The following is a 27,298-nucleotide window of genomic DNA, read 5'->3' as shown; positions in this document are numbered from 1 at the left end:
TTTATAATTTGGATTTTGAAACTAGTTTAAGAAATAATTTATTTAGATGTAAGTAATAAACAATTACTAATTCATTTAAATTTAATGTTTGATTCGGGAAAAAAAAGGATTTATTATTATTTATAATTTTGAATATTTTAATTGACTCCACCTTCGTATAATGGATTGTTACCAGAATTTGGAGAGTGTTCGTACAATGGGTTACTAGAGACGGAACCGTCAGAGAATGGTGAGTCACCGAAGAAGGCATCAGTTGGTGGAGCACGTGCCTTGAGGACTCTCCAGACACCGAGGGCAATGATGGCAGCGGCAACAGCAGCGGCAGCAATAGCGGCGGAAATAACAACAGTCTTGTTACCACCTCCATTACCTGGTGCAGTTACAATGATGACTGAGGTCTTGGTGTCGCTCAATTGATCAACGCTATTGTAGATGTTAAGAGTACGGATGTATCCGAGATCGTTAACGTATACTACTAATGTGTAGTTACCAGACTTGGTGAAGGAGGCTGTCAACGAGCTCAAATAGTAGTTGAGGAGATTGTTGGTGCTCAAACAAGTGATGGAAGTGTTGGTAAGAGTTGAACAGGAATCGGCACTGGCGTATTGCATGTAGATCGATCCGGTGGTGGCGAGTTCACCAGTGGCAGAGTCAGTGAGGTTGACAGTTATTGTGATGTTGTTGGTGTTACCGAACGATTCGAAATCGTAGACAGAGACATTGTTAAAGGCGAATGAGAGTTTGTTGCTGGCGTATTGGACGGTTTGGTTGAGTGTTACAACGGGTGGAACATTCTTAGGGAAAACATCGACTGAGATGGTCTTGCTGCTTGACAAGTCCTTCTCGTCGTAGGCATAGACCAAGAGAGTAGCGAATTTCTTACCGGATCTACCGAGTGGGGTTTGATACAAGACACTCCAGAGACCGTTGGAGGAACGGCTGACTTGTTGATTGGTACCAGAGATGAGAGCACCCTTGACACCATCGACATATTGGAAGAATTGACCTCTGTTGAGTGGAGTGGTGACATTGCTGGTGAGAGTAGCCCATGGCAAATCTTCAGAGGTGACATTCCAGGTGAGAACGGTTGAACCGTTGGTCAATACTTGGGCGATACCATTTTGGATTGGGGTAACAAGTGCGTCTTCCTTGGTGTAGGTCAATGGGATGACAACTGGAGCAACGAATACTTGGAGAACGGTAATGTAGACAGTGTAAACCTTGGAGGTGAAGTTTTGAGCCAATACAAATTGGAAGCTATCCAAATCTTGACCAAAGACACCTGGTGGTGGGTAGTAGGTGAATTTGTATGGTGAGGCACCTCCACGTTGCAAACCACTCTTGGTGATGTTGATATTAGAGGTTTCGTTGAAGTGGTATACCAATTCACCCTTACGAGTGTAGGAGAGAATTTGAATCATGGAACCAACGACGTTGGACTCTGTGAACATGAGTGGGAGTGAAACGTTCTCATAGGTGGTGAAGTTAAGTGGACCATTGTATGTTGGGAAGATAACTTGATCGACATAGAAGTTGAGTGGGTATGAGATTGAAACTTGTCCACGGTGAGATAAGACTTGGTAGTAAACAGTCTCGACTGGACGACCGTAGATACCAGCGTTTGGTGCGTATGTGACAGATGGGTTGGTGACATTGGTGGTAGTTGAGGTGATGTTGTTACCGTTGGAGTCAATGAAGACACCATAGAGTGGGAGTGAGAGGAATTGGAAGAAAACGGTCTCACCTTCACAAACGGATCCACCAAGAGTGAATGCAACTGGAGCGTCTTGGAGGGTGACAACGTCTTGAGTTGCACCGACTGGAGTGGAATAGGAGTAGTCGAACAAGATATTACCGGTGGTGTTACCACACTTGATGTTGGTACATGAGGTGATTTGGTAGGTGTCGGCATAACCAAACTTGATGTCATTTGACAAGAAGGTGAGGGTGTTCTCCAATTGATCGATTGGGAGTGGGAATGGAACGGCTACAATCTTTTGTCCCTTGTAGTAGAAGAATCCCTTGGTTGGGAGGACAGTAAGAGTGACATTGTAGAAATCGACTTCGTTGATGTTGGTAACAGTCAAGTTGAATGGAATTGAGGATGGTTGAGTGAGACAATCACCGGTGGCGACAATAGTTGGTGGATTGAAATCAATGATTGGTGGGTAATCGACCTTGTTGATGGTGACTGCAACTGGGACAATGTTGGAGGTGATACCATTGTCATCGACAACGTAGTATTGGAAGCTGTCAGTACCAAAGATGTTTGGTGATGGTACATAGATGAACTTGGTTGGAGTAGCCAAAGAGGTATGGTTGACAATGCTACCACGTTGTGGTGGAGTTGAGATGACGACAGTGAGGGCGCCATTGTATGCTGGCATATTTGGATGTGAAGCGGTGAAAGTGTATTCATCGGATTGTCCGTTTTGGTCGGTAACAATTGGACCAACTGGGTTGGCAACTGGTTGATAACTTACAACACTACCAGAGACAACAATGTTGAGAGTCTTGCTGTCAGTTTTACCAGTGGAATCGGTAACCAAGAGAGTGATGCTAACACCAGAGTATTGTTGGTTAGATGCCTTGTAGGTAAAGAATGAGCTGGAGGTGTGAGTGGCAGCAACATTGAAGCTACCGAGGGCTTGGTTGACAGTGTTGATGGTGACATTGTTTTGATCGTAGAAAGTACCGAACGATGGAGTGACAGAGGTAACGGTAACAGTCAATACTTCATTGAAGTCGAGATCGGAAACGGTGAATGGAATTGACTTGTTGACATCTGGGGTGATGGTGATGGTGTCGGACAATTGAAGAGTTGGAGCAACTCCAACACGGTTGACAATCAAAGTAAGTGGACATTGTACACTCATTCCGAATTGATTTACAATAGTGTAGGCCAATGGAACGTTGGCATTATCAGTGGTGGCCAATGGAGAGAATGTAACTGCAGCTGGGACAACGAGTTGGTCAGTGGTTTGGATTTGTTGACCGTTGTACAAGAGTGAACCAACAGTTGACAAACCTGGGAAGGCAGTGATTTGGGCAGTGACAGTTCCTGGGGCTGAATCTTGATCGGCACCAGTAAGAGTGAATGGATAGTTTGTCAATTGGTCAGTGGTGATGGTTACTGGTTGACAGGTTGGTGGTGGATGGATAGTGGTGAAGTTGAAAGTGACAGGGGCAGTCTGAGTGAAACATAATTGTGGGCTGTAGTTGTCACAGACCTTGATAGAGTACGAGGAGACGAAATCGTGGTTGATGGCAACTGGGATAGTGTAGATAAGGTCGAATGTGGTAATGACAGTACCTGCGGTAACAGCAACACCAGATGCAGCAAGAGAGAAAGCACCTGGAGTTGGGACAGTCAAAACGGTTACAGTGAGAGCATCACCGGCATCAACATCTGATGGGACAACTGTGAAGGTTTGAGTTGGGGTTTGACCACCGGTTTGACCGTAGAGAGCCAAACTTGGGAGAGTGATAGTTGGGGCATGGTTGACGTGGTTAACATTCAAGGTAACTACAACTTGGTTGGATGAAGCACTGAGAGAATCTTCTAGGGCATAGGTGAATTGATCTTGTCCGTAGAATCCAGTGTTTGGTTTGTAGATGACATTGAGTGGAGCGTTGTTAAAGTTGTTCAAAGCTGAACCGTCTGGGTTGGTCAAAACACCGGATTGTGGGGAATTGATAATGATGACACTGAGGGTGTTATCGTATCTTGGTTGATCTGGATCGGAACCGTTGAGAACCATGGTGGCAGAGACATCGTCTTCATTCAATACTTGAGTTGGGATTGCGTTGGCAATTGGTGGATGGTTGACACGTGGACCAGTGACGGCAATGGTGACAGTCTTGGTATCGGTACCACCAAAGTAATCGGCAACTTGGATGGTGAAGGCAATGTTGTTCTCGTTGGCGTTGATAGCAGCATAGTAGATATTGGCAGATGCTGAGTAGACACCGGTGAGAGTGTAGGTACCGAATTGGTATGGAGCAGAGTTGATTGGACTGTTGTTATTGTCATAGAATTTACCACTGGCTGGACTGATGCTGGTGATATTGACCTTAAGAATATCTTCATAACTGGAAATGGTGAATGGAATAGTCTTGGTGGTCAATGGAGTCATGGTTTGCGAGGTGACAATGCTGATGGTTGGTGGCAAGTAGAGACGGGCAACTGTGATTGTCAAAGTACAGATCTTGGAAAGAGTGGCTGGATTAGTGACAATGAATGAAGTGGAGTATGGACCGTTGACAGCTGAGTTCTTTGGAACAAAAGTGAAGTTCGATGGGCTTGGATAGTTGGTAGAAGCAACAGCTGGTTGACCGTTGTACATAATGGTACCGATGCTAGCGAGTTGAGCAATGGTCGAGGACAATTGGAGGTTGAGGCTCAAACCGTTGAACTCTGTTCCAGAGAGGGTGAAGTTGATGCTGTTGAACTGATCGGCAGTAAAGGCAACGTTGGAACAGGTTGGTGCGATATTTTGCATGTTGACGTTGATGGTCAAAGTACCGGTGGTTTGGAGACAACCGTCGGAAACGGTGAAAGTGATTTGCTCACTACCGTATTTGTAGAGCGATGGATTAAAAGTGAAATCTTTTGATGTAGGAGTAAGGGGTGAAATATCAGTCAATGCGGTGACTGGATTACCCTTGTACAACAAAGTACCAAGAGTTGGGAGCTTGGCGAAATTTACAGAGAGAACGTTGAAATCAACGTCGCTGGCCGAGACTGCAAAGGTTGTAGTTGGTGCAGTTCCAACACCTGTATTCTCATTTACGGTGATCGAGAACGATGAGGTCACTGGAGCATGGTTATATTGGATATTGATGATTTGGTGACCGAAACCTGGAGAACGGAGAGTTACAGTTGGATTGTTGTCGGTGATTGGTGCGACTGGGAATTTGAGGACGGTGGTGAAGTTGGCGAATGTTGCAGTATTGCTGGTCAACACTGGAGCAGCATTGACAACTGAACTGGTGTCACTGGCAACAAAGATGTTCATGCTGCTACCGAGTGTGCTAACCAAGTTTGGAAGTTGAGCGAACCAGTTGGAGGAAGCGGACCAATCCAAGTTGGCACCGAGCTTGGCTGGAGACAACCAATTGTAGGTTGAGGAACTACCATAGGCAAAGACACCGAGCAATACATTGTAGTTGGTCAAAGCAGCTTGGAGTTGATTCAAAGCAGCAGTTGATGGTGCAATGTTGTTATCGGTAATCAAGATGACTGACTTGATGGAGTTGGCACTTGACCAGGTCATGTATGGAATTCCTTGGGTGACTGCAGTGTATGGGAGATCTTGCAATGGTGCAGCAGTGGTGAAAGCCAATGAGTTGATGGTTGCCATAATATCAGTTCCAGTCTTCAAGTAGGACTTGAGGGTGAATGGACTGGCGGAAGCGACAGAGTCAGAGAAGGTACCAACACCATACTTGATAACTGGTCTTACACCTACCAAATTGGTGACCAAAGTTGGGAAGGAGGTTTTGAGACTGGCAAAAGTGGTTGCTGGAATCGAGGATGCTGAGGTTAAATCGAATACAAAGTAGATATCCAAAGCCAAGTTATTTGGTTGATTTATGTATGAGGGGAAGTTGACGGATGACAAGGAACCGGCAGAGAGGAAAACTTGTGAACCGGCTGGTTGCAAAATTTGTGAAGCCAAAGCAATTTGTTGAGAAATGATAGTGGATGGGTTAGACAAACTACAACGTTGGATAATGTTTTGGTTACAGGATGGACCAGTCCAACCTTGGTTGCAAGTACAGATACCAGTACCGGTAGTACCTTCCGATGGAACACCATTGACACATGGGGGAGTTACAATACAGTTTGGACCGTAACGACCTGGAGCACATTGATCACACTTTGGACCTGTCCATCCTGGGTCACATTGGCAGACACCGCCCACTGGTTGACCGTTTCCACATTGTGGCATGGTAACTTGCAAATAGAAGTATTGGGAACCACCGGACATGACGACACCTTGATTGTCCTTGGTGGACAAATTGATAATGTAGGTACCTACTGCAGAGGTATCTGGAAGCCATTGAAGAGTGACATTGGTGTAGGAACCACTGACGACTGGAGATTGACGGACAACACCAGTTGGCAAATCACCAATAGAAATTTCACAAGTTCTTCCGGACATTGGAGTATAGGCAGCCAAAACAATGTTGGAAAGAATTCTAGCACTGATTTGGAGAGTGGTACCGATGGTTGGAGTTGGGACAATAAAAGATGGTGGAGTGGCAATGATTGGTGTGTTGGTAACGTTGACAAGGAAATCAACTGGAATGTACGATGTAGTTCCAGCACCAGAGTAAGACTTGGTAACAAGGACTTGAGCACTGAAAACACCAGTCTGAGTTGGATTGAAAGTTACAATACCATTGGAAGAAATGGAGAGACCATTTGGTTGGCTACCTGCCATGACACTAGATGATGCAAGTGAGTAGGAAAGAGTAGTTTTACTTGGGTCGTTGGCTGGAATTGGGAAAATCTTTGAAGATGGATCTTGCAAATTGAGTGGAATAACTGGTAGAAGTGATGAAGTTGGTGAAACTTGTCCAGTGACACCATTCTTGAGTGGCATAATAACTTGGAGATTCCATGCACCTTTATAATTTAATAAAGATAATATTAATATTTTTAATTAATAAAAAAATAAAAACAAATAAACTATTAAAGATTACTTACCATCAGCATTGTTTACCAATGTTGACAATCTGTTTTGTCCATAGTAGTAACCCTTGATCCAGAAAATACCGCTGGTTGCAGAGAAACCTTGAATCATAGTTGCTGTAATCCAATCAGAGTTGAGATCAATATTGTTGACAACCCATTTGATGTTGTATTGGTCAGTGTCTGTTTCATCCCAGCAGAAAATGAAACAAGCTCTGTATGTATAATCGAAACTGAAAACACCGTAGGTGATGGTATCACCAACCTTGGGGTAGATGCTATTCTCTGGGAAGTAGGAATATCTGAAAGCTGCCTTCAATGTGAAGGTCCAAGCTCTATCATTTGATGTTGACTGAACCCAAGATAATGTACCATATCTAAAATGGGTTGCTATTATTTTAGGAAAAAATATATTCATATATGTTAATAATTTTTATTTAATTTTTATTTTTATTTTATTTTATTTTCTAAAATAAACCAATCAATATCTATTTTTAAATTTTTCCTTTTTGCGAACAAATTTTTTATTTGAAAAATTATTTTTGTCGCAAGATAATATCTTGGAAATTATTTTATAATTATTATATTATTTATAATTATTACATACCTGAAACATGTGAAATTAAAGTTACAAATAGTAAAAGTGTACAAACTGTGGTGAGCGATCTGCCCTCCATTTTTTTTTAATTGTTTTTTTAAAGAGGAAAAATGGATTTCTCTCTATAAATATTTATAGTTTAGTACAAAATGTCGGATATTATTATTGTAAAAAGGTGAATTGATTTTTTTATTTAAGTTTGTGAGTTGTTGGTAATATAATAAATAAATAATTAAAATAAATAAAATATTACACCTATAAAAAATTATTATATATATATTTATCTGATATATATATAACAAATAATTATAATTATTGTACAATTAAAAAAATAACAGGTTTTGTTTCAAAATGCGAAATGATAAATAAGTCCTTGGTTAGGAGTATGATTAGAAACCAAATCACTGTTTCTAATTTGATCAAATCAGAAACACGCTGATTTAAAATTAAAAATAATTGTAAAAAAAAAAAAGATTTTGAATGAAAGAACAACATTTTTTTCAAGGTTTTAGTAATCTAGATTTTTTTCATTTTTTTTTTTTAGAGAAAAATAGGCTAAAAAAAATTGATCCGACCAAATAACCACCAACAATAAAAACATGATTAGTGCGTTTTGACAATCGAAAAAACTGATAATATGTTTTTTTTTTTGTTTCGAAAAATTCCTAAACAGCAACCTCCCACTCTCTCACAGATCTACCTTTTTAATCGGTCTAAAAATTCAATCAAACTAATTTGATTTTGAAATCTCAATCGGAAGTAATGGGGTTGAAGAAAAAATCTAACTTTATGGGGGTGAAACGATGCGACAATTGTTTCAAATGCAATTGCGGTGGCCAATCACCTACCAAGTTACAGAGTCATTAATCTTTTCAAAATTGAATCACTCTTCTATTTTAGAAGAATTAACTTGTCAATATTCCTTTTTTTGATTTGTTTTTTTCATTTTGATGTAAAAAATAAACTTCAAGGTTCGCCCTCATTCACTACAAAACACCATAATATTCTAAAATGGAATTGTTGTAGGAACTGATGGTGGTGGTTGTTGTTATGTTTTTTTCTGTTTTTGATATTGTTCATTTCTTTTCACTTCATCTCCCAAAGTTTGCCCCATTACTACTGCTATCATAGCAGTGGCTGTCTCTATTTTTTTTTCTCACTCCCGATGGAACTCCGCCAACGCCTGAAGCTCTGTACCCCAACAAAAAAAAAAACTATCTCTCTTCATTCCTTTTAGAATCTAGAGTTAAATTTTAATTAAATATCTTTATAGTTTACATAAAATTTATACATGTAGTGTTACATCAGAGAAAGCAAAAATACACTGAATTCAACAGCAATGCATTTTGTGGATTTCGGAATTTGCAGCATGTGTATATCCGATTTGAACAACACGACACCAAACAAAACAATAGATAGAAATGAGATAATAAATCGATCTTTGAAAATTAAATCATTTCAGACAATTTATCAATTTAAAATTAAACACTTCATGAATTACCATTATTAGTAAATAAATAAAATCCAAATCTAATTAATTATTATTAATAAGAAATATATAAATTAAAATATCTACTCCACCAAGTACCCAAGTATTCAAATAGGAAGTCGATATGATTTATTTTTCCGGATGGTAAACCTGGTTAGAACCCACAGTTTTTTTTTTTTTGATACTTGTCCTTGCCCTTGGAAAAAAATAAAAATTCAGTTTATTTGAACTCATTTTATGCATTCTATTTAGAGAGCTGGTCCAACCATGCAAAAAAAATATCAATCGTACGTTGGAATCTGATAGGAACAATGATACTAAATAGGTTTTGGGTGGACCCAAAAACAAGATGGAATGACATTTACAACTGCTAATAGAAGAAGATCTTTTTAAGTGAGTTAAAAATTAATATGGTTTGTTTTTATGAGATTCAATTATTGAATGAGAAAATCAATCACAACATTCATAACATGGAAAATCAATCAATCAATTACAAATTGTTTGTTAAACTTATTATATATATTATTATATTAAAATTTATTTGATTTTTAAACTCTTTGAGTTGATTTTGAATCGAACCATCTTCTCAAGTACCAAATTTGACCAACACCCATACTAACCAATACAAGAACTTGGATGATTGTCCATCTAACAACTCTGGCATTTGTATTTTCAGAGGCTGATTTTATTGATTATTATTATTATTATTACAATGATTAAAGTTAGTAAATATATGTTATATATGATTGTTTAATCTCTTTAAATAATAATAACTTACTATCTCTGTTAGTTTGTTCTCTAAATCTCATTCTCTTTTGTTCCATGACGATCGATTGTAATACACGTTCAATCTTTTGTACAGATTGTTCCATTGGAGACAAAGCGTCACCCTTTACAAAAGAGTTATCAGCATCTTCGAATGACCAAGTGAATGTAACAACCTTGGCGGTGAATCTTGACATTTCATTGTTGAAACATAATTTATAAGCACCACTGGTTGCTGCTGTGAATGATTGTCTTCCTTTCATTGTTGTATCAAAGTGCAAACGTGAGAAAATAGTGTTTCCTTGTGGATCGTAAATCTATTTTTAAATTAACAAACAATTAGAAATTTATATTAATTATTAAACATTCTATCTATCTAACTATTTAACTATTTAACTATTAATGTAATCTTTAAATGTCCATCTAATCTCTAATATACTTTAATGTATATATTCCTAACATCAAAACTAATCACACCTCTTTTTTTTTTACTTTTCATCTTTACATTGTTTTTTATATGATTATTTCTTTCTCATTGAGTGATTTCATTACATACTCTAACATCAATATCTAAAAGACCACCTCTGATAACTTGGTAGAGGATGATCGATGTCTTTCCGTTCTCGACATACTCATAGAAACATTCTTGTGTCTTTGGTTCGATTTGCATAGTCAAGGCATTGACATTGACCACTGCCAAACAAAGTACGACAGCCAATAATAATGTTTGTCTAATCATCTCTTTTAAACTTTATTTATTTTTAATATAATATAATATATAAATAAATATTTAAATTAACTAACTAAATTAAATAAGCTATTTTTTTTAAAGAAAAAAAAAGATAGTGATGATCATCAAAAAAAAAAAAATTTTAACATTTTTTTTTTTCAAATTTATTGTGAAGGTGGTGGTCTATTGAGAGTCTTTTTTTATTGTTCGCATGACTCATCAAATTTAAACGTTACCCATCCACCCACTTTTGATATAATTATAAAAAATAATATAGATATTAATTTATTTGTTTATATTTATTTTTACATAACATTTCAAAGTAATGAATCTGATTTGTAGTTGATATCAAAGTCTTTGATTGAAATCGAAACATTATATTGTCTTGGTGCTCTCCAAATGGAGAGATGAGGTATACATAAAACTTCGTCATGCTCGTTGACCACAACAGGAATCAATGTTCTCGCCAACGTCGGTATCTTTAATGCTTTGATATCGTTTCCAATGAATCTTTCATCCTTTTTCGGATTATAATATCTGATTGAATGTAATCTAAGTGATTGAATTTTTTGTGTTATTGTTTTACTATTATTATTATTATTATCATCATCATTATTATTATTATATTTGTTATAATCTTTCTTTGTATTATTATTACTAATACTATTACTACTATTACTATTACTATTGTTGTTGTTATCAATAATGTTGTTATCTAATGTAGATTTTCTAAAATTAATACTTTTTGTTACTATCGATAGTTTTGAGAATTTCAGTGAATGATGTCCGAATTGAATTGGTTGACCGTCTCGGAGGTGTCGTTGTTGTTCGATGACGATGCGCTTCGCTTGTTTGGCAGAGGAGTGTGACTCTGGGTGTATGTATATATGATTCTGTTGGGTGTAGAATATGATTTGGTTGAGTGTGCGCGTTTGGCCCGAAACCACCGACCTGTAGAGTGAAGCGTAATCCTGGTGTCTGAACTTCTCATAGTCTCCATTGATAATCATCGATAGCTGGTAGAGCAATCTACATCCAATCGGTGCACTCAACTTTTTAATTCTATCTACATCGACTCTAAACATCGGCAGCTCCAAAGAAAAGCTGCTATTATACAACTCTCTGACACTCGCCATCACCTGCTCCTCAATACTATATCTAAACTCTCTAAATATCGATAAAACATTATTGAAATCTTTGAGTTGTACAATACTGGGAGATGAGTTGTTACTGCTATTGTTATTGGAATGATCATGTTGTTGTCCACTATTACCACTACTGCTACATAGTAACTTTGACAAAGCAAGTCGAATTCTGTTGCGTTCGAATGTCGTTAGGTTGTTAGCCTGATCGTGTGTGTATCGCAAGTTGTATGCATTGCACAGTCCAAACAGTTCGTCTTTACCGATGTTAAGGAGTGGACGGTAGATGCTTGCGTTGGCGAGTGGTAGCGTTGGCTGCATTCCTGCGAGACCTTCGACACCGCTACCAAACTGCAGTCGAAATATGAATGTTTCAATCTGATCGTTGTTGTTCGACCCAACAAAGATGGCATTGCTCTCGAATCGCGATGCCGCCTGACAGAGTATTTCGTAACGACGACGTCGCAGTGCTTGCATCAACGAGTTTGTGGGTGGTCCGTCACCTACCCAATCGATCTTCACAACGATATGTTGAATATCGGCATCGATCTTTCTGATATTCTCTGCTATCGCTACGATATCTTCAGATGGCGGTACCAATCCATGATCTATAGTGACTGCAACCAATGAAATTCCATGTCTATTACACCATCCTTTTAATAAAAAACATAATGCCATACTATAAACAACATCGTTACGATAAAAATAGCAATAATTCATTAGATAAGAAAGATTACAAATGCTTAAGGGTAGTGTTAATATTGTATTGTATTTACCTGTCGGCACCACCAGATACAGCGGCAATAATGAACTTATTCTTTTGTAAATCAATGTTTAGATCATTCATATTCTTAACAAACTTGTAGAGAAGTATCTCTTTCTCTTTGTCAGTTAGTGTTTTCAATGATCTTCTCTTTGTGTACTCTATCAAATCTTGATTGTTCATCTGAATGATTCTATCTTTTAGATTATTATCACTATCAATAGTGATATCATCATCGATATTTATAACATTTTTATTAATATTATTCTCAACTAACTCATTATATAATATATTTGTATTATTATCTATATTGTTACTACTATTATTACTATTATTATTTACTTGACTATATGATCTTGTATTTGATATATATTTATCATTGTTAAAACTAAAAACATTATTATTATTATTAATATTACTATAATTATATGAACTATCTTTTAATCCTCTAAAATAGGTAGATGTTGATGATGAAATAAATCTATTTGATTTAAATTGTATTGATTTAATCATTATTAACACTCATCCATCATCTTGAATGATCAATCATCCATCGATAAATTTAATCAAGTTTTTCAGTACAAATATTTAAACCAAAAAAAAAGATATTTTTTTTTAATTCTTAAGAAATAGTATGCTATTTAATATAATAAGAGAGATATATATATTTATTTCATTTTTCTCTCTTATTTATAAACAAAACAAATAAATTATATTTTAGAATGTTTTTTTATTTATTTATTATAGAATGTTTTTTTATCTGTGACTGGCAAGAGTAAAGATACCAGAACAAAGAGCCAAGAAACAAGCTACCAAAGTAGCGAACCAACCTCCACCTGGCATCCTATATTTAGTTAAATTTGAAAAAAAAAACAAGGTAAAAAAATAGAAGGAATTAGAATTTGTAATAATTAATTTTTGAAATTAATAATAATATTTACCATTTGGTATCGTCATCACTACCGTAGATCTTATCACACCAACGATCTTGACAGATGTTGATACCATTGGAATCATCATCGAAAGCCTTTGGCAAACCAAAGATGGTGAAGAAAGAGATAAACAATGTTACAATCGAGGCAATGGAGCAACCAATGCAAAGTAATTTCCAAACGCAGCTACGGCAAAGCTTTGGTGAGAGGAAAATGACCAATTGTAACAAAGCAGTACCCAATGCCAAAGCGGCACCAATTGTCAAGAATGAAAGACAGGTATTCATAATCTTGGCAACCTCACTTAATTTATTAAGAGTAATAATTGGTAAACAAGATCCATTCTCTGTATATTTAATTGTTGTTTTCTTTATTAAAAAAATAAGATGAAAAAAAATAATAAGAAATGAACAATGTTAAAATTTATAATTTATTTTTTGGCAATAACAATTTATTTTCTAATTGTTGTTTCTGTACTTACGGAATCTGAATCACCAGTGTCTTCACAGACATAGTTTTGCCATTTGAAAGTAGCTTTATTCTGATCGTCACCAAATACATGGTCAACTCTGATATCATACCAAGGCAATGCAAAACCAACTATACAGGCTGCCAAAACAGTGAGAGACAAGAAAATTCCAATCTTTAATTTCATGGTTTTAAATATATGTGTTTGTTTAGTATACAATTAAAAAATACAAGATAAATAATAAGTTATTTTTTGGTGTTAATTATTAATGATTTGATTATGAAAGTTACTACTTATTTAAAGTAATTGATTCGGACCACTCACCCACTGATCAGATTTCAAAGGTGATACAAAAATTAAAAAAAATTATAATTTAATGCAAAAGTGTTATAATTCCTTTGAAAAAATATATTTTTGCATTAAACTTGGTAAAAAAGCAAACCATTTTTATCTTAAAACAAGTCTGATTAACACATTAATATGAATCAATGATTTGAAAAAACTTTTAGATTTTTATCAAAATTGATGGAAAAAGGGCTAGACCACTCCACCCTATTACAGGACTTTTTAGATTAATTAATTTTTGTTGAGTGTCTTATTTTTTTTTTCACACAATTGGCACTTTGTTTTTGTTTGAAAAAAAATTCTTTTAGTTTTTTTTCAAAATCAAATTGGTTCTTATAAAAAGATAAACTAAAAGGAGTGCTCTGTTTGTTTTTTGATTGAGTTTTTAGAGAATCATTTGCCGTATTTGGAAACGATGGTGACATCCAACTAAACATTAACTTAACTGAGAGCATTAAGATAAAAATAATCCAAGTGCTTGACACAAATAAATGATTTGTGTGTTTGTTCAACTTGCATCTCTACAAGACAACCAACAACAATGTTAAATGTAACTTTTCTCGTACCAATACCTGTCAACATTATCCCTTAACATTTTTACATCTCATCACGATCTCAAATTTTGACAAGACGTCAAACATCACACACCGTTTTATTTTTAATTAATTAATTAAAAAAATTTAAATTTGGTTATAAATATAGAAAAGATGAAGGATTATTATGAAAGATGAAAGATTATTTATCTTTGAATATCTTTTTGACATGATTCATTTCAACCAACTCATGTCTTCTTCATTTTTTATTTGAAATTAAATACTCGAATCGAAACCCATCCCATTTTGTAATTTGTTTATTATTTCAAATTTTTAATTTAATAATAATAAATAAAAATATATTCAAAATTATAAATTAAAGTTATTATTTCTTTGATAACTTAACTTATAATTAATAAAAAGTTCTTGTGATTAAGAACTATGAGATATGCTTGTTTTGGATTATTTTCAGAAGTTCGAAATTTTTCGTTTTTCTCATGGTGTTGAAAAAAAAAAATAGGTGTAAAAAAAAAAAAGTGATCGATTGTGTGTTTTTTTTTTTTAAATATTATATATGATCAATAATTACAGCTTACTCTGATATCATATCATAGGAATAGTAGTAGTTCATTATTAATACAGGGTATTTCAGAGAATGTATGGATATTTATTTAAAGTAGGAAGAGTAGTTGCTACAAGATCAGCTATTACAAGTAGCAGCAGCAGTGGTTTCACTTCAAAGAACCGTCTGTTGAGATGCAATCAATTGTTCTCTTCGAAAGCAATGTCGATGAACGGTGTCTCAAAACACTTCTTCACTACATTGACACCAGAGTCACCATTGAAGTTACAAATCGATCAGGAACTCGCACTCAAAGACGAGTTTGATGAAGATCCACTCGACACCGTCGACGATAACCTCGGTGAAATCAGTAACGAAGATGGCGATATGACACCACTTCAAATGGCCAACGAAGAGTTTCAAGCAGCCATCGAGCAGAGCACTCCAGACAAACCAGAGGATGACGATGAAGAGCAAACCGAATGGTTATTAAAAGACAATGCTTCAATCAAGTAAGAGAAAAGAATTAGAAGAAGAAGAAGAACAACAACAACAACAATGAATTGGAAAAAAGATATATTAATTAACATCGGTTATAACATTATAGTGATAAATTAGAAGAACTTACAAAGAAAATATCAGAATATTATACACCAAAGAAAGAGATCATCTCTATCGATATTCATAAGCCACAAATCACAACTGTAACTAGCAAATGCAATAACCTCATTAGACAAGCAGAGACTTTCTTGGCAAACAGACAGTTTGACAGAGCAGAGCCATTACTCTTGGGTGCACAAAGTTACTTTTTAAAGAACAAACAACTAATACAAGCAAACAAAGAGAAAGATGCAATCACATCCGATCAATTACAAGGTTACATCTCTGCATATCTAGCTAATATCTATCAAAGTAAAGTAAGTTTATTTTAGATATTACATTTATTAACTTTTACTTGTGAAAACAAAATCATTAGCAATAATATTAATATTAATTTGTTTGTTTAACAATTATATAGAATCATTATGATACTGCTAAGCAATATTATGAAGAATGTTTACCATTATTAGAAAAGGTAACTAATATATAGTTAAAGATAAAGTTTTAACTTTTAAAATGTGTTTGCTAACTAATGCTATTATTATTATTGTTTAGTCAAATGATATCAACTTTTATGGTAGTGCTTTATTAAACTATTCAGAATTCTTATCAAATACAGATCATCAAGAAGATTGTGTTAAGGCATGTCAAAAGGCAATTGAAATCTTTGAATCGTATGTATTTATTATTTATAAGAGTAGTAGGATATATATTAAAACAAATATTAATAATATATACGTATATATATTTATAGAACAAACAAAGAATCAACAGATGAAAGATTATATTTGGCATTGTTTAATATGTCTAGTTATCTCTCGTTCCAACGTAAATTCGAAGAGGCACTTCCACTCTGTAAGAGAGCATTTGACAAACTCTCGGTGTCACTCGGTAGAAACAACCAGGTCGTTCACACAGTAGCTGCCAATCTCTCAAAGTTGTATCAAGAGTTAAAGATGAATAAGGAACAGTTTGAATTGGATAAGTTGTTTGCCGACGATCCAGAGGGTAGAGTCGAGTTTGAGACTTCGGCCGACGACCTCTCACACATCGACATGCAACAATTGAAACAGAGCTGGTTGAAGCAAGGTCACCAGAGACAAGTCGACTTGGACGGTTTCCACAAATCGAGTGCAACCTCAAAGAAAGAGTTTTCATCATTCTTGAGACAATTGGAACAAAAGGGTATCAACTGTGGTCCAGAGTCACTCGAGCTACTCACCAACGAATTGGAATCCGTAGAATACGCTCCAGACCAATTGGAATCATGGAAACCAATGACCTATCAATACGGTGTCAATACTAAATAAAATAGCTAAATAAATAAATAAACAATAAAGTAACAACAATCAAAAAACATATATAAATCAAAACAACAACAATAAAACGTAATAATCATTTTTTAAAAAAAAGAATTAATCAATCATAAAACAAAACTATATATATATAAATATATAATAGTTTTTCTCAATTGATCTATAACCTTTTGATATATATTTTATTTATTTATTTATTTTAACTTTTTTGATTTTTGTAATTCAGCTTTCTTTTTAATGTTTGCTGCCATTTGTTGGAAACTATTATGCTCTGTTTTAACTTTCTTTTCGACTTGTTTCTCTTCTAGTACTGCTTTTTGTTTGTTGTTGGCATTGTTTGGTTTGTTGTTGTTATTATTATTTTGATCACGATCTGCTCTTCTTCTCTTCTTCTCCTCTAGAATACCCTTGACGGCGTTGGTAAGTTTGAATTTGGGATCGGTTGGATCCATTGCGAAATCGGCTTGATTGTAGAGTCGTTCGAATCTACTGTCTTTGGTATCGATCTTGAATGAATCACCACCCTCTGGTTCATTCTTCTTTTTGTTGTTCTTCTTCTTGTTGGTAGAGGTATTCTCTTTGACTTGACGCTCCAACATCTTCTTGTTGTAACCCTTGTCCTTGTCCTCGTCCATCATCAACAACTCTAGCTCTGCCTTTGATTTGAGTTCTTGCTCGGTTGGTTTCTTATTCTTTCTACCCTTCTTTGATTCTTCCTCTCTCTTTTTCTCTTCCTCTTGTGCTTTCAATCTCTTTGCCTTCATCTTTTCATTCTGTTTGGTTTGTCTCTTCTCCAAGTAATCTGACCATGTTGTTCCAGATTCACGTTTCTACAGAACCAAAAAAAAAGGTAAAACATAAAATAATAATTAATTTGTTTGTTTGTTTGTTTGTTTTAGTTTGTTACATATTGTAATAATGTTACTTTACCTCTTTCTCCTTTAATAGATTTTGTCCAACTTTATGTAAATCTGTTTTGATTGTAATTTCTTGAGCGGTTTCATCGTCGTCTGAATCTTTGTCCATCATTTGTTTGGTCCATTCTTCATCCTGTGGATCTATTTGGTTGTCTTGTTCGCTATCACTTTCACCACTTTCATCGTCACTGTCACCACCACTCTCATCATCACTATCATCTTGACCACCTTCACTTCCACTAGATTCGACTTCACCATCTGAGAATTCAACTTTGAGACCATCATCTTCCTCATCATCACTTTCCAAACCAGATTTAAAAGTAACCTTTAAACCTTCGGATTTCTCAGAGTCTTGATTGTCGTTGTCATCATCATCATCGTTACCGAGCAACAATGATCTATATTGATTTCTAAGTTTCGCTTTCTCATTCTTGTTTCTCTCTTGGTCACTCTCGTCTTCCTCCGATGACTCTGGATCGGCCAAGTAGATCTTGATTTCATCTTCGTCGTAGTCACCGCTATTGAAGTTCTTGGTGAGTGCTTTCTTTCTGTTCTTATCGACGTCCCAAGTAAAGTCGACACTGGTTCCCTTGAGAACGGTAGTGGTAAAGTTGAGATTGGGCGGAGCGTCCGGTGCCTCTGTACAGCTATCTCTTGGTGGATTGGTGAATTCTTGCTCGTCTGGCACGAATCTCAAATCCATAGAGTTGGCAGTGTCTTCAATATCCAAACCATCACATTCCTCATATACTTTCGAAGCAGATTCAGCACTATCAAATACAGCAACACCATAGTAATATCTAATCAACACACACAAGCGTTAGTAAATAAAGATTACAGAGATGAGATGATGATGATTCAACGTTCAAGAGTGATATATATACATACTTTAATTTATCTAATTCATATTTTCTAAGACTTGTTAAATTGAATCCACGACCATCGAGTGCTTCAGCGTCTTCTTTGGTATCATATTGAATGTCGGTTTCATCTAGATTCACCTTGGTTGAATCTCTAAAGATATCCTTTGATGGTCCCAATCTCTTTTCCTAAAATGTTATAACCGTAGTAGTTTGTTTATAAGTATGATAGGTGTGTGGTGGTGGTGATTCGAAGGGTCGATAGTGAATGTAAACTTACAATTTCCATTTGTTTTAAACCGAAATCCGATGGATAGATGGTAATCGACAAGAGTGCACCATCCTTTGGTACAAAAGAGTTCAATACAATGAATAGATCTTTCGATTGCATATTCTCCCAATCACAATTTAAAATAGCTAATCTCTTTGTTGCATCTCCTCTTGGAATATCCTATAATCACATCATGCACGATCGTCATTAATCATTAATATCAAGATTCTGTCTGTAATATTAATAATAGTTTAAAACTTACCTCTTCTTGAGCTATTTCATCTTCATCTACTTGATCCAATACATCATCATAGTTATCTTCATCACTACTCTCTGTATCTTCATTGTATTCGAATCCACCATATGTAATCTCCTTAACCTCTGTATTACCATCATCATCTACCTCTTCTTCCTCTATCTCTGAATCATCTTCACTGTCTTTTTCTTCTTCTTCTTCTTCCTCTTCAACTTGTTTCTTTTTGTTTGATTGTTTTGTGGAAACTGCAACCTCTTTCTTTTGAACTGTTTGTTGTTTTTTCGATTTTGGTGCAACTTGTTCTACTACTTCTTCATCCTCATCCTCCTCATCATCATCTTTCTCTCCATCTTCTTGGAACTTGTTCCATTTCTCTGGAATTGCAAATCTAGAATCGTTAGTTGCAGTCTTGTTATTCTGTTGTTGTTGCTTTGTTGATTTCGGTGCATTCTTAAATTGTTCTTTATTGAATTTTTGTTGGTTCTTGTCGTATTTTAGATTCTTTCTACCGAATTGATCAACAGGAGCTAATAATTATTCATTATAAATATATAGATATTTTTAAATATAAGTTTATGTTGTTAATAAACAATTATAAATTGTTGTTATACATACCTTCATCATCGAATCTACCAGACTTTATGACATCGGAGAATCTACTGTCCAACTCGATTGCACTGTCTTTCTTTTTGATCAACTTGAACTTTGGATCGTTTTGAGCACGTTTGAATCTATTGTCCTTTATCACATCATTCTGTTGAACAAATGCTTTTCCATTGGGCTTGATTTTATTATTATTATTCTTTTTGTTGTTGTTGTTGGAAGACATTTTTGATTAATGAATAAGAAACAAAAATTAAAATCTTTCGTTCGTTTTTTTTTTGTAATTAATTTGATATAACATTCTTTTTTAGAGAATATTTTGCAGACTAATTATTTGAAGATATCAATATTTAAGATTGGTATTCGATAATATGAGATACCACTACGCCAACCGGACTTTGATGAATTTTTGAATTTTTTTGAACAAAAAACATTCAAAATATTATTTTGACCTTTAAAATTCATCAAAGGCCGGTTGGCGCAGTGGTAGCGCATAAGTCTCCAAAAAAGAGTTAGCTTCAGGTCAAGGGTTCGAATCCCTTACTGGTCATTTTAAAAAATCAATAGTGCGCATGCGGTAAAGTTCTCCTATATTTGTAAAAGGTTCATCTTTTGTAAAGTAGTAATACCTGAGGTATTATACCTCTTAGGATAGTACTCTTTATCAAAAGGTTGATTGAGAGATATGTAGAAAAGGTCTTGATTCGATATTAATAAATGAGATGTAACCCTACAAAATATCATTGTATTTAACATACCAAAAAAAGCAAAAAAAATGAAAAATTTAATTAAATTTTATTTATTTCGATTTTTCATTGGTCAACTCACTTTCAACCTCGATATATTAGGAATGTAAATGCAAATGATATTTTAGAGGGATTTCCTCTTCTTCATTTTCAATTTAACCAAATCAATCATCAGTATTCTCATCAACTTAATAAATCTATAAAATGTCAAAAATTATAATAAATCAAAATAGCAAATCAATTTGCAGAATTTTTTTTTTTTTTTTTTAATATATTTATAAAGTAACAACAATCAAAAAACCATATATAAATCAAAACAACAACAATAAAAATGTAATAATCATTTTTAAAAAAAAGAATTAATTCTTTTGCAGAATTATGGAAAAGTTTTTTAACTTAAATTTTTAATTTAATTTCAAAAGTGTGGTCTCAAGAAAGTTGTGTTTTTTTTGATCATTATTTTTGTATACAGTTTATTTAATAATAATAAATAGGAGGAAAGAAAATAGAATGGCTTTAGAGTGTTCAGAACATAACAAATCACATGAGTTTATTTGTTATCAATGTAACAGCTTGTTGTGTTCGAGATGTATAAAAAATCATTCTAAAGATCATCCTGATCATGATCAATGGGAACATATCGATGATATCAAACAATCATTTAATAAAGACGAGAATAATAGTTCATTCATCAATTTACAACTTAAATCGATATGGGAATCATTAAAATCATCAACATCAAGATATCAATCATTATCAGCAACAGAGAATGAAATCAAACAATACTTTGAACAACTACATCAATATCTAATCATTGAAGAGCAAAAACTAAAGAGAGATATAATTAATGATAAAGATACAATCATAAATCAAATCGATAATAATATTAATCATTTGAAATATATTGTAAATATTATTAAAATAAATAACAGTAAAGATAATAATAGAAATGATAGTAATAGTAATGATAATCAGTCAACAGTTATAGAGGATACAACAACACAATATTCAACAACGACAACAATAATGAAATCTATTACATCAAGTTCATCATTACAATCATTCATCTTGGATAATAATCAAACATTGTTCAATGATAATCATGATCCATTCAATATTGATGAACTTAAAAATCAACATAATAACGATTCATCATTATTATTGGATATCATATACAAATACAACAATAAATTCAATAAAACTGATAATAATAATAATAATACATCATCAATACAATCATCATTATATGAATTATCAATCAAACAACCTGATTTTAATCAGTTGGATTCAATAATTAAACAATCAATCAAACTTGATAAAATTGAACCATCAGAGAACAATGAAATAAATACAACAACAACAACAAACAACGATCATAATAAACAATCATATATTTTCACAACACATCGCTCTCAAGGAGTAACACTTATCAACACAACAAACAACAATTCAATCGAGCAAATCAAACTTGATTTTGATATTTGGTGTACATACCAATCGATTGTTTCAATTGGTGAATATATCTATATATTCGGTGGTTATACCAATCCAAACAAATGGATGAAGTTCTCAATTAAATCGAAATCAATTGAACATATTGGTAATATCGAAGGAATATATGCTGATTATAATATATCAGTTTGTTACGATGGTAAAGATCATATCTATTTGGTTAATGGATACAACATTAAGAATAGAATTGATCGATTCAACATCAAGACAATGCAATTCGAAAGATATCATCGATTACCTGATGAATACGGTCAACAGGTATCAACAATGATCTTCAAAGGTTCATTGTATTCAGTAACATACAACGGAAATAAGATGATTCAATTCGATTTGACCAATAGAACAATAGAAAATCATCAAATTGACATTACAGCATACTCAGCATGTCATGATAACAATGGAAATTTCTTTATATGCGATGTTATTAACAAGAGATTCATCAAATACAATGTTGAGACAAAACAAACAGTCAATCTCAAATTTACTCCCACCGAACATCCAAAAGGATATGCTTATTTGATGTATCATCGAGAATCATCAACATCAAGTTTTATCTATTCATTTGCTGGTGCATCATTTGGAAACTTCAAATATTCAATTGAAGACAACCAATCTGAACCGATCCTTGAAGATGATAAATTCGAAAGATGTTGGTGTGCAGCTACATCCATAAAATATTGAATTGGTTCTATTTGATTCGGAATCATCATATGAAAGTTGATAAGAAAACGACCAAAAAAAAATACACTTTATTATTATTTCAAATATTTTAATAAATAATTTAAATTCTAGTTTTAATTCAAAGAGGTACAAACAAAGAGTTATTCCTATATATTCAGATTTATCTCTAACAATATCCACCAAAATTAAAAATTATTTTTTAAAAAAAAAAAGTTCAATTTTAAATATTTTTTAAAAAACATAGATCCTTACAAACATAAGAATTATAGACATTTATTAATCTTGAAAATAGAAATTATATATTCAAAATATATTAAAATAATATACAAATATCTATATAATAATAAAAATATATAAAAATAGTAGTAATAACAAACAAACTAACATATAAATTAAATAATCAAACAATAATATTTATTGACTGAAAAAAATTAAAATTAATAATAAAAAAATTCAGATTTATTTATTTTAGTTATTTATTAGACAATGGATGTTAAGAATCTATTGTCATCGTTTATCTCTGTTGCTTTTGCATCAAAGAACCAAGATCAAGAGAGCAATACCTTTAGATTTATATTTGTCTAATTTGATTTACCTATTAGAAACAGAAACTTAATTTGTTTTGTTTGCAATGTTAATGTATAATTGGTTGAATAGTTTAACACGGGATGCTCCCGCATGCTTTAGATGTTCGAGTTCACCTTTCAATGGTCCAACTATAGATGGCAGATGATTGGCGACAGCAGGTCTTTATTCAATCGATCGAGCCAAACCATAACATTCTTGTATCGCTCTTATGAATCGGGAATGAAACCTTCACGAATATAGACTGCCCAAGAATACTTTGCGATATTGGCAATCGACTATTGATTGGCAGCAATCCATTGCTTACCTTCGAGTTGCATCCCAATATAAAACTTAATAAATCAATGTTTACTTCTTTAAAAAAAAAAAAAAAAAAAATCTGTGTAGTCCAAGCCTCTTTGGACTCAACACACACACACTCAACTAAACAAGTATCCGAATGATATAGTGACAACCTTATCCTCTCAACTACGTCGACTATAAAAGCAACTATGAAACTATCTTTAGCTGTCTCACCGTTCACCGCTGTACTTATTTTTTTTTTTTTTGAGTCAAGTGTAAATTTGGCGAGTGTTACCATACACTTATTCCTTTATTTTTTTTTTATTTTTTTTCTAAAGGTTTTTTCTAAAAAACCTAAGTTTGGTAACACTTTAACTCAATACAACAAATCATATATAACTGCTAGGTTGCTAATATATACAACTTTAACAGACAATCACAAACTGTTGTTTAAAACTCATATAAGTACTAGAATTAATAATATTTTTTAGATATACATGTTTTTTTTATTAACATTTTTATTTTTACAACAATTTCACTTAATACAAAAGAATCAAAAAAATATTTGTTTAAACTCTGTTCTTTAATTTATTATTATTATTTTTATAAATCAAAAGAATATATGTATAGTGGATATCAAAAAATTGTTCAATAATCACTATGCATCCAAAGTACCAAGTTAACTTTACAAGATATTTTAATTCTGAAGCACCGTAAGTTATCATGGAAATTAAAATTAATGTTTAAACTCTAAATAAATTAATTTTTATGAATAATTAGTTCTCTAACTTGTAAAGTTAACTACCTTTTATACCTTAGCACTACATTATTTATCTAAATATTTAGAATCTTTATAAATTGTATAATTTCTTTATATCTTTAAATTATTTATTATATTAATTGTAGAGTAAATCTAATATTGTTGATAGAGTTGTTTTGTCTCGTGCCTGTAAAGTGTAGATGTCTAAGTGATTTGTTTCCAAAGAGTTGTTAAATTTAAATAACTGTCCCAATTAGTGAATTCTGGAATACATTTTATTTATTCCTATCTTTTTCATTCTAATTCATAAAAAAAATCACATCCCTATTTGATTAGATAAAATATTTTAAAATACCAACCAATTAATTTAAATTTTCTATTATATTCATTTCTAATAATAATTTTACTTGAACTATTAATGGGGTTATATTTTTTTAGAACATTATTTTAAAAATATAAATAATTATAATTATAATTATAATTTGAAAATTTTTATATAATAAAAACAAAAACAAAATTGTTTATCCATTCAATTTTTCAAAATGTATAAAACTATAGTATTAATATTGGCATTATACTTTATAATTGCAAACTGCGAAGTGGAATTCGTTAGATGTAATGTAAGATGCAGAGAACTTAATCCTTTAGATTGTACAAACAAAGGTTTGATTTTTGAAAAGGCTAATCCTACACTTGGTACCTGTTGTGACAGATGTGTAAAGAAACCAAATTTAACAATCAGACCTGCAAAATGTGCTAGTGTGCTATGCCCAGATTGTGTTGGTGATATTCCACCTGGAGAATGCTGTCCAAAGTGTGGAACTGGTCCATCATCTCTTCAGTAAACATTTTTTTATTTATTTATCTCAAGTTATGAATCTATATCCGAAATGGAGAAGGATCTCTCTTTAGTTTGTAGTCTTCATAGAAATAATACAAAAATAAAAAATAAATAAATATAAAATTTTATTGGTCTAGAAATAGATAGTTAAGGTAATAAATCATTTTGATTACATTTAATTTTAAATTTCTATCAATTTTATTATATGATTCAAGAAAAGAATATATATAAAACTATAGTATTAATATTAGTCTAATTCTTCATAATAGTAAACTGTGAAGAGGAAGCTTTTGCATGTAGTTGTGTGAGATTCTCGATCTTGAAGACTCTATATACAAAGGCTTTACTTTTCTTATATACAAATTAACAAAAAAAAAACTAAATAAAACTTGAATTCCCTTTTATATTGATTATTGTTTGCAACATACAAAATTTATCTTTTCATTCATACATAAAACCATTATTATTATGTCTGTCAAGTTTATAAAAAATAAATTAAAAAAATAAATTAAAAAAATAAAAATTTTGAACATCAAAAAAGTTTTTAATCAATTTTTGTTTTCTTTAATTCATACAACACACAAGTTCATCACTTTTTTTACCAATCTTTAAATTAAATTATTTAAATTTTATTATAACTTCTTCTTCTTCATTTTTTAATAATATATATATAAATAAAATAAATATAAAATGTCATCTGCAAAATACGATAGAGCTATTACAGTTTTCTCACCAGATGGTCATCTTTTTCAAGTAGAGTACGCTATGGAGGCAGTTAGAAAGGGTACTGTCGCCGTTGGTGTACGTGGTAAGGATGTCATCATCTTGGGTGTAGAGAAAAAGTCAACTGCTAAACTTCAAGATGCTAGATCCATCAGAAAGATTGTAAAGATCGACGATCACATCTGTCTTACTTTTGCTGGTTTGACTGCTGATTCTCGTGTATTAATTAATAAGGTAAGTTTAATATCATTTATGAAACATAATAATAATAATCATCATCATCATCATCATCATCATTATCATCATTATTTATAACTACTTACTTTATTAGTAACTTATTAATTAACATTAACATTTATACATTTTTATATATTTATTATCTACTATTTATGATTTTATTATAGGCTCTTGTTGAGTGTCAATCATATAGATTATCATTGGATGATGTACCATCTGTAGAATATATCTCTAAATATATCGCTGGAATTCAACAAGTAAATATCTTTGAACAAAACAAAAAGATTATCTATCGATCGAGTCAAATGTTGATACTAATTTAATGAATTTTAAACAATTGTTATAGAGATATACACAAAGTGGTGGTGTTAGACCATTCGGTATTTCTACATTGATTGTCGGTTTCGATTCAGACGGTACACCAAAACTTTTCCAAACAGATCCATCCGGTTCATTTTCATCGTGGAAGGCAGCCGCCATCGGACGTAACTCAAAGACTGTCAGTGAATTTTTAGAGAAGAACTTTACAGATGAGAGTGATACTGCTTCAATTAAATTGGCTGTTAGAGCATTGCTTGAGGTAATAATATATTTTATTCATTTATTACTATAAATATAGTAAACAACTATAACTAACTATCTATCTATTATTATTAATACTATTATGATGTTCACAAATAAATAGGTTGTAGAATCAGGAAATAAGAATATTGAAATTGCTATCATTAAAAGAAATGAACCAATTAAATTGTTAAAGGGAATCCGAAGTCGAACAGTTGGTAGATGAAGTCGAAAAGGAGAAGGATGAAGAGAAGGAAGCTGCTGCAACTGCTCCAAAGAAATAAATGAGAAGATTAACATAAAATTAGTTAACATTGTCAATCAATCAATCAACCAACCAATATATAACAAACATGGCTAATAATAATAATAACAACATTGTCTTCTTCACCTACTTCTACTTTTATTAATAATAATACTACTTATTCCCTTGTTGATACATAATACACACCCACACTCATAAATTAAAACTTAAAACAAAACAAAAATAATAAAAAAGAGAATAGAAATTGTATAGTT

General features: G+C 32.9%; 9 protein-coding genes and 1 non-coding gene across 10 annotated transcripts; 5 read left to right on the top strand and 5 right to left on the bottom strand.

The window, feature by feature from the left end:
• Nucleotides 1–137: 137 nt before the first annotated feature.
• Nucleotides 138–7,377, bottom strand: sibB (type A von Willebrand factor domain-containing protein; the record flags this gene model as incomplete). Its single annotated transcript, XM_020582964.1, has 3 exons — nucleotides 138–6,634; nucleotides 6,716–7,090; nucleotides 7,308–7,377. 3 exons carry the CDS (start codon nucleotides 7,375–7,377, stop codon nucleotides 138–140), a joined length of 6,942 nt encoding a protein of 2,313 aa, XP_020429745.1.
• Nucleotides 7,378–9,335: 1,958 nt separating this feature from the next.
• On the bottom strand, nucleotides 9,336–10,291 carry empB (emp24/gp25L/p24 family protein; the record flags this gene model as incomplete). The annotated part of the gene is made up of 3 exons (XM_020582963.1): nucleotides 9,336–9,466; nucleotides 9,566–9,869; nucleotides 10,109–10,291. 3 exons carry the CDS (start codon nucleotides 10,289–10,291, stop codon nucleotides 9,336–9,338), a joined length of 618 nt encoding a protein of 205 aa, XP_020429744.1.
• A 308-nt stretch (nucleotides 10,292–10,599) lies between these two features.
• Nucleotides 10,600–12,700, bottom strand: PPL_12222 (uncharacterized protein; the record flags this gene model as incomplete). Its single annotated transcript, XM_020582962.1, has 3 exons — nucleotides 10,600–11,775; nucleotides 11,932–12,166; nucleotides 12,201–12,700. 3 exons carry the CDS (start codon nucleotides 12,698–12,700, stop codon nucleotides 10,600–10,602), a joined length of 1,911 nt encoding a protein of 636 aa, XP_020429743.1.
• Nucleotides 12,701–12,943: 243 nt separating this feature from the next.
• On the bottom strand, nucleotides 12,944–13,774 carry PPL_12221 (uncharacterized protein; the record flags this gene model as incomplete). Its single annotated transcript, XM_020582961.1, has 3 exons — nucleotides 12,944–13,031; nucleotides 13,129–13,487; nucleotides 13,601–13,774. 3 exons carry the CDS (start codon nucleotides 13,772–13,774, stop codon nucleotides 12,944–12,946), a joined length of 621 nt encoding a protein of 206 aa, XP_020429742.1.
• A 93-nt stretch (nucleotides 13,775–13,867) lies between these two features.
• Nucleotides 13,868–16,938, top strand: PPL_12220 (uncharacterized protein; the record flags this gene model as incomplete). The annotated part of the gene is made up of 6 exons (XM_020582960.1): nucleotides 13,868–13,890; nucleotides 15,109–15,540; nucleotides 15,636–15,945; nucleotides 16,047–16,103; nucleotides 16,184–16,302; nucleotides 16,383–16,938. The coding sequence occupies 6 exons, from the start codon at nucleotides 13,868–13,870 to the stop codon at nucleotides 16,936–16,938; spliced, it is 1,497 nt and encodes a 498-aa protein (XP_020429741.1).
• A 200-nt stretch (nucleotides 16,939–17,138) lies between these two features.
• Nucleotides 17,139–20,077, bottom strand: PPL_12219 (uncharacterized protein; the record flags this gene model as incomplete). The annotated part of the gene is made up of 6 exons (XM_020582959.1): nucleotides 17,139–17,774; nucleotides 17,875–18,661; nucleotides 18,750–18,910; nucleotides 19,002–19,172; nucleotides 19,255–19,775; nucleotides 19,864–20,077. 6 exons carry the CDS (start codon nucleotides 20,075–20,077, stop codon nucleotides 17,139–17,141), a joined length of 2,490 nt encoding a protein of 829 aa, XP_020429740.1.
• A 243-nt stretch (nucleotides 20,078–20,320) lies between these two features.
• On the top strand, nucleotides 20,321–20,401 carry PPL_12218. Its single transcript is given in 2 exon segments — nucleotides 20,321–20,357; nucleotides 20,365–20,401. It is a non-coding gene; the product is annotated as a tRNA-Trp (tRNA).
• A 706-nt stretch (nucleotides 20,402–21,107) lies between these two features.
• Nucleotides 21,108–22,790, top strand: PPL_12217 (kelch repeat-containing protein; the record flags this gene model as incomplete). Its single annotated transcript, XM_020582958.1, has 2 exons — nucleotides 21,108–21,162; nucleotides 21,208–22,790. 2 exons carry the CDS (start codon nucleotides 21,108–21,110, stop codon nucleotides 22,788–22,790), a joined length of 1,638 nt encoding a protein of 545 aa, XP_020429739.1.
• Nucleotides 22,791–24,959: 2,169 nt separating this feature from the next.
• On the top strand, nucleotides 24,960–25,373 carry PPL_12216 (uncharacterized protein; the record flags this gene model as incomplete). Its single annotated transcript, XM_020582957.1, has 2 exons — nucleotides 24,960–25,258; nucleotides 25,289–25,373. The coding sequence occupies 2 exons, from the start codon at nucleotides 24,960–24,962 to the stop codon at nucleotides 25,371–25,373; spliced, it is 384 nt and encodes a 127-aa protein (XP_020429738.1).
• Nucleotides 25,374–25,948: 575 nt separating this feature from the next.
• On the top strand, nucleotides 25,949–27,005 carry psmA7 (proteasome subunit alpha; the record flags this gene model as incomplete). The annotated part of the gene is made up of 4 exons (XM_020582956.1): nucleotides 25,949–26,215; nucleotides 26,386–26,475; nucleotides 26,565–26,798; nucleotides 26,904–27,005. The coding sequence occupies 4 exons, from the start codon at nucleotides 25,949–25,951 to the stop codon at nucleotides 27,003–27,005; spliced, it is 693 nt and encodes a 230-aa protein (XP_020429737.1).
• Between the last annotated feature and the right edge of the window lie 293 nt (nucleotides 27,006–27,298).

The sequence above is a fragment of the Heterostelium album genome (genome assembly GCF_000004825.1).
Source record: "Heterostelium album PN500 unplaced genomic scaffold PPL_scaffold10, whole genome shotgun sequence".
NCBI classification, from domain to species: domain Eukaryota; phylum Evosea; class Eumycetozoa; order Acytosteliales; family Acytosteliaceae; genus Heterostelium; species Heterostelium album.
Note: the sequence above shows the minus strand (reverse complement) of the source record. Positions and strands in the feature narration are given on the sequence as shown.